Source organism: Curcuma longa, unplaced genomic scaffold (genome assembly GCF_044706935.1).
Source record: "Curcuma longa cultivar G26 ecotype Majalengka, Jawa Barat unplaced genomic scaffold, ITB_CL_G26_1.1 contig_23425, whole genome shotgun sequence".
Taxonomy (NCBI): Eukaryota; Viridiplantae; Streptophyta; class Magnoliopsida; order Zingiberales; family Zingiberaceae; genus Curcuma; species Curcuma longa.
The window spans coordinates 1-7,181 of NW_027432162.1; the positions used below are offsets into that span (position 1 = coordinate 1).

The 7,181-nt window shown below is 41.3% G+C and overlaps 1 protein-coding gene and 1 pseudogene across 1 annotated transcript; both read right to left on the reverse strand.

Annotated features, from left to right (window-relative positions):
• Positions 1–1,007: 1,007 nt before the first annotated feature.
• Positions 1,008–2,147, reverse strand: LOC141818118 (F-box protein At5g25290-like). The gene is made up of 2 exons (XM_074705689.1): positions 1,237–2,147; positions 1,008–1,101 (listed from the first exon to the last, which is right to left on the reverse strand). The coding sequence occupies exons 1-2, from the start codon at positions 2,145–2,147 to the stop codon at positions 1,008–1,010; spliced, it is 1,005 nt and encodes a 334-aa protein (XP_074561790.1).
• Positions 2,148–4,139: 1,992 nt separating this feature from the next.
• Positions 4,140–4,801, reverse strand: LOC141818119 (exocyst complex component EXO70H1-like; annotated as a pseudogene).
• Between the last annotated feature and the right edge of the window lie 2,380 nt (positions 4,802–7,181).

Below are 7,181 nucleotides of genomic sequence, written 5' to 3' on the forward strand. Positions count from 1 at the left end.
TGATCAGTGCCTAGCTTGCTATACAAAATAAAAAGTATATTTTAAAAAGAAAAATATCAGTAGATCCGTTCAATAAACTTATTAGTCATTTCATTCTTGGAGATGTAGCAATGGCTCAATGGTTGAGCGGCTTTAGTGATGTGATGTTGAATACTGGATCTCTGAAACAAGAAGAGTTTATAATCGAAATAGGCTCTGAAACCGTTTGATTCACAGAATTGAATAACTTTTACTATGGAATAAATGCTTCATTTGAATGTCTATATTTGATTTTTAAAATTGTTGTAAAGGACAAATGAGGAATAGTTTTCATAATGACAAAAAATTCATACATGAAATATTTTGCTGGCTGGAACATCGACCTCAAGAAATGACTGAGTCACTTTGATACCTTGTGGTGATTTGTTAGGGCAAAGTTGGATGACAACGCCAGACTGCTCGATTTCACTGAAAAGCTGGAAGCTGCTTGTGTCGGAACTGTTGAATGTGGAAAGATGACCAAAGATCTGGCGATTCTCGTTCATGGATCCGGGTAATCCTAGCCTCTTTCTACTACAACTGCTCGAGCAACAACTATTTTCATGTTTTCTAACTAAAGTGCCTGTTTGCTCAGCGTCACTCGAACTCATTATCTGAACACCGAAGAGTTCATCGATGCCCTGAGAGCTAGGCTTTCTGCGCAATGAGGTTGAATTTGCAAGTTCCTGAAGCTGGGAGTCGGGGAAGGTTCGCTACTTAGTTTACATCAAATAAAAATTGTTTTCATGTTGGGAAGAAACATTTTCCATTCTTCATTGCTTTGTCGATCAGCATTTGCTACTGCAACTCATCACTGATGGTTTTGATTATTTAAAGTATGACTTTCCAGTACTTCGTCGATAGTTTGACATTAACATTTGTCTAGCAGCTCTTGAAATAGTTCCTTACGATCATAATTGATTGCCATAGCCATAGAATCACATAGAAATGAGATATGAAAAAAAAAAAGGCTTTAAGTTTACATTGGATCAGTATGCAATACTGGGTGCAAACCAAACAAGAATTGGCCGCCGAAATGTAAATGGCCGCAAACTCAAGGCGGCGAAGCTTTCGTCCTCCATGCTGTAAACCGAGTTTTCACTACTAAAGCCGGTATAATACAAGTCGACCGAGATATAAACGGAGTTCGACTTCAAATCCGGCAACGAAGAAGTATCGATGCAAAGCGAAGAACCTGTGCTCAAAAACAGAGCACGCTTCCCCAAATTATTCATGGCGATGATGGCGCCTTTCTCTGTATCCACATTCCAAACCTCTAATTTGATATAACCTTCTGATTTTTTCGTACTGGTCCGTGCCATCAGTAGATCATCGGAAGACGGACAGAGAAAGTAAAAGACGACGTCAAAATCCCAAGTGGCGTCTGACATAACGGCCACCGGCGTCCATGTCGGAGTCGAGTCCGGCGTGATGAGATCACACGCCGCTATCGTCACTTCGTCGTTTTCTTCGGATCGTGACATCACATAGAGCTTGCCCTTGTGAAAGGCTATGTCGTGGTAGTGATAATAATCACCTATCATCTTCCACTTCTCATCTCCGGCATTAACAGAGCACAAAATGTATTTCCGCAGAGAATAGCTGTAGAACACAAAGACGACGCTGTAATCTCCCCCTCTGGAGGGATCCGAGGACAAGACCCCCTTGAACTCCTTCAAAGCCCATCCGACGTCCATGGTGGAGATCGAGGGAAGGTTGATATGCACGCCGGTGATAGGGTTCAGGAGCTGCACACTGTACACGCCGGTGAAACGGCTAAGGAGCTGCACACTGACCTTCCCGACGGTTATGAGCCAACCGTAGGAAGATCCGACGACGGTATTGAGGGTGCGAGTAGCGGGGCTTGGGATATTATACACGCGCCCCTCCGATAAGCTGAAGAAGTTGTACTTGTTGTGAGGGTTATATCTTCCGTTCATGAGGAATTGCCCTTCCGGCACAAGCCATGGGATCTGAGGACGGTGATCGCCGGGACGGCGGCGGAGCTTATCGACCACGGCGGACCAATGTGAGCATACGGCGGCACAGTGAAAGAGGTCGGGGACGGAGAGCCTGGATAGGATTGAGTATAAGAGATCCGTAGGAATCTCCGACCAATAAGTAGACATCTAGAAGAGATGATGGTAAGTGACGACGGCAGCGGCGGACGGCGGCGGCGGGCGGCGGCGGGCGGCGGCGGGCGGCGGATGCAGCAACAAGCTAATTGAATTCGATATTCCCTCTTCCTCGGCTACCATCCTTTTTTAAAGGACGCCGGCTCTAAAATTTTGAGATTTATCATCTTACTATTTCCGTTTTGTTGCTTAATCTTTTTCTGTTTAATATAATAATATTTATAATAAAGAAATATTCTTTTTATATAAATTATTTTAAACTAGCATAAAATATAGTCCTGTTTAAATTTATATTCGATACGAACTATTCTAATCCAATATGTTTAATTTTTTTAAAGAAAATTAAGATTACTTGTTTTAGTTGTGTTAAATTCGTTTACTTTTTAGTTGGAAACAATATATATAGCAAAATCTTTTATCATTTTAATTTTTTTACCTTAAATATAATTTAAATTTAAGCGTAGTATATTAATTAGTTAAATATAGAACGGTCAAACCTTGGTATTCGATTAAAATCGAATCGAATCGAACTAAATTAATCTTATTTTTAACTAACCGAATCTATAGAATTTTCAAATAAAAATCGAACAAACTGAATCGATAAAATATTAATTAATTTAATTTTCGATCGAATTAACCAAAATAATTAAATTTTTTAAATATTATGAAAATTTTACCCATTAGTTAGGAATTTATAAGTTTATTTACTTAGAAATTTATAAATTATTTTTTTCGATTAATTTAGTTTTTGTAGTTTAATCGAATAAAAAATTTTAAAATCAAACCGAATTAACTGATTTTTTTTTAAATAATTGAAATTTCAGTCAGCTTGATCAGTTTAACTGAATTTTTTGTCACCCCTACGTGGTGGTGGGCCAACTCGTCAAAAATCCATCATACGATAAGGTGGAGTAACGGACCGACCCATCAACTTGACGGATTTGAAAATCTTCATTCCAATCCAACCCAAGATGTGTTGCGAATTAGACGGGTCAATCCATAAGGCTGTCAAAAGTATAATTAAAAGATATTAAAAATTTTAAATTTAGATTCTACTTCAATGAGTCAAGTTAAATTTTTTATGTTTAGATTGCGATTTAGACCGATCAAGTCCATTTATTTTTTTATTTTAATTTTAAATTTTTTTAAAAAATTAAATTTTCTCAATCCGCGGTCAATCCAAGCCCGCCACGGATCGACCCATAAGGGTCACTAGCCTAGGCGGGTCGGTTCACCCAAATCCACCTTAAAATGAATTGATAAAAGTTTAACTTAACCTGCTTAAATTATTTGACAAGGTGGTCTAATCCGACAAATTCGATCCAAATTGACCACTCTAGTAAAATATGTGTTATGGGCTGATATATCCTGGTCAAGAAAATCAAGGTTTGGTCCAAGTGGAGATAACACATTGGATGGACCGACTAACTCCGTGCCTGATTAACTCCATGCCCGACCGGCTACACACTTGACCGTAACCAAGTCCATATCTGACCGACTTTATGTCCCACCCACCTCATTGACTTCGTGATCTCCCAGATAGAGGTTGGCTCAGTCTTATCGAGTCCGCACTCTTGCCCAAGTAGCCCCACTCCCTCAATACTACTTCCCTTGCTCATCCCACCTACTAGCCGTCTGAGTGACACGTGGAATGTTTTAAATAATCAGATAAATTTAAAATATAATTAACGGAGATAATATTTGGACATGTCGATGAATTAACTTATTTATATAGTACGTATATATATATCATCTAACTTTAAATTTTTAGGGAGTTTATTAGTATTTGTAAAATTATATTTAGAATGCAATCTAATTTAATTATTTTATGTAAATTCCATTACAATTTATTAGCGACTTCATAAACCGAGCAAAAGACAAATAATACATTGATTCTAGGAAAATGAATCAGTCGTTGAGTTCTTACACTCGTTACCAACAACGGCCTAGATCTTATAGGGACCTGGACGACGCTTCGGACCGGGATTAAAGGGACTCCGAACCGAGCTGATAACTCGAGAACGAACCGGAACTAGCTTCGTCGGAACTGGAGAAGAGTCCCGCGAGCCGCTGGGGCACAATCTCGGGCGACAACTTCGCTGCTTCGCCCTCCTCCACTGCCGCCCTCCACCGCTGGTAGAAGAACCCCCTATACGCCGGGAGCACCATCCCCCTCACTGCCTCCCTCACCTCCTCTCTCATCCCAGCGTCCACCACCACCCACCCCGCCTACGCGACGCACGCCGCCTCCACCGCCTCCACGAATGCCCACATCTGCACCCGCGCCACTCCAGCGCCGACCTCCACTGCCGGAACCTCCGCTGTTATACCTTCCCCCACGACACCCTTTCGTAATTCGCTGCATGCTGCCTCGCTTTCGCGGCGTGCCGCGCCACCCACTCCTCGCCTAATAAACCCCTTAGCCAGCAGTGGCGGATCGTGTTCACGATGTACTGGAGGTTGTTCGCCAGGAAGAGGTATGATTGTCTTGCGTTCCGATACGCCGCCGCCTTGCCGTCGAGCTTGCAAAGGAGCACCAGAATCAACCACGCCAACCGACCGGTGATCCCCGATCGATTACCGTCGGAGGAGGAGGAGGAGGAGGAGGAAGAAAACAAGGAGAAGGACGCAAGCGTTGATGTCCCTGTTTTCTCCGCCGCCGCCGCCGCCGCCGCCGATACAGAGTCCGAGGCATCGAAAAAGAAATTCGGATGGAGACCAGATTTTTAAAATGGGAACTCCGCGTAGATCTCGAGTGAAATCGTGGACGGCGAGCTTATGTAATCCATCACACGATGAGTGAGCAGGTGAATCCCGCCACCCGGAACGATCGCCCAAGGGTCTCCATGGCCTGGGGGGCCGGCTACAGAGAGTCGGCCTGACCTTGGTTAAGCGCGGCATGCGATCATTGAATTCAGTCGGGAGGGGACGTTGTCAAGATCAATCCAATCAGACGGGCTAAGAGAAGGTAGACAAGTGGATAGCGGCAGAGAAGGCAGAGAGACTGTAGCTCCCTCCTACTACTATGGTTCACACGAAGGGAAGTCTCACTCAAAGGGCAATGAAAAGAAAGAGAGAAAGGGCTCAAGTCATCCCCAGGAAACCAGATAAGAGAGGCGAGGCAGCCGACCAAGAGTTAGGACCACGAGCGGGCAGTGTAGTGTCTAGCCCCCCCGGGTCCCTTACTACATCCGCCACTGCGTGGAATGTTAAAGTACATAACGATTGATAACCTACTACATTAATACATCATAACCTTTTATAATACTAAGCATGGGTGATGAGACATGCTTTACCATCACCATACGATATATGCTCCTTACTTTTGATGTGGCATATCCTCTAATAACTCTATAAAAGAACCCTGTTTCCCATGGGCCCATATATCCATGCACATGTGCACACACTCTTTACTCTCATTCTTCACTTTTTCTGTTCTTTTTCTCCATCTCCAATCGATGACGGACTAATTTCGACGTCGGAGAGGCTGAGCCAAGGCACCTTTAGCCTCCATTTTAACCCTTTGTCTCTTCTTAGAAGCCTTGCAGGGCCACAGTCTTCTCCCAGCTGCTCGTGGGCCCCATGTAATTTCTTCAACATAGAAGTCAGGTATCTGATGACTCATCCGGAGACGATCTCAAGCAAGAAAAATATAGATTTTTTGGCCAGTTATGTCTTCTAATGACAAATTTAATAACAAAACTGTGATTTTATCTTATGTGACTTCACTATACATGAATGATGAAATGGATGGATCATCCTTATCAGAGCCCTGGACGAAATTATAATTTTTGGGCCTTGTCAGAGTCCTTGGTTGTACAAGGGCCCTGGACGAAATTATAATTTTTGGGCCCTGACACAGTGACATATTTAATTTTTAAAGCTTGATAAATTATGATTTTCAAATAATAAGAGTTCCAAGATAAAAAAAATTTTATACGAAACAATGCTCTCCAAGCAACTAGAGTTCAAAGATAAAAAAATAATTTCTCCTATTTAAAATGATAACGATACTCTAAATAATATTTAGAACATACAAAAAATAACAAAAAAAAGTTGAGGTTTTTTGAATTGTCATTGCAAATTCCATTGAAATACTCTTTTTCTTCTTCGTAGTGAAGAAGCTCCAAACTGAATGAAGGTCGTCATCGAACATTGAATTTTTTTGATAACCGCTCATCATATGTTCTTGTCTGCTCCACCAAAAGATATAAACTTTGTCATATCAAAACATCAAGAAAAACATTTTGATGCACAAAGAAAAATATACATTGAGAAAATTTAAAGACTTGTATGGCTAAAAATAAGAAAAGGAAACAAAAACACAAGTTGTAAACATGAAGTTGATGAACATGCAACACAGTTCGAAGACATGTATACCTCACTTGACTGGTAATGAGATAATAATTTTATCATGCAAAAATTAAACATATGGACTACTAAAAAAAGTTGATTAACTAGTCACAAATTCTTTATTTTCATGATTCTTATTTTCAACGAAATGCATTTGATTCATTAGTTAAAATCTGAACTAAGTTTTCCTTTGTGTCATGTGATTCTTTTTACTAAAATATTTATTCAATGAATCTTTTAAGCTTGGGGCTATCTCTTCCTCTTTTTTCTTTTTTTGTCTTTTTTGATATCTAGATAGTTATTTTAGCACACACCTCAATATACCATATGAGCTCCTCGCAGCTTAGGCTAACGTTCCGATCTCATTATCAGGTCGTAAATCTTGCTTACCATGGTCTACAAGGCTTGATCTTTTACAATGATCTATGAGTCACCCTCCCGAGAGATCGATACACAACTTAAGCCAGCAGCCGAGCTCTCTTGGACCGCGGCGCACCTAACACAACTCCTCATAACTTAGCCCACGGCTACCCTTAAGGAAATCGCATAGTTCGACCTCACTATTAGATCATATATCTCCCCTATCACTACCCACCAAGCTCAAGTATGCATAAAACTCCCTATCTCACCTGCCCGCAAGGTCGGAACAAGGTTCAATATACCAACCGAGCTCCC

What these genes read in the sequence shown, in the direction of transcription:
- LOC141818118 (XM_074705689.1), bottom strand. Translation starts at nt 2,147, where the DNA reads ATGTCTACTTATTGGTCGGAGATTCCTACGGATCTCTTATACTCAATC. An exon ending in GCCATGAATAATTTGGGGAA is followed by an intron (nt 1,102 to 1,236) that starts GCGTGCTCTGTT and finishes CTCGGTTTACAG; the next exon opens with CATGGAGGACGAAAGCTTCG.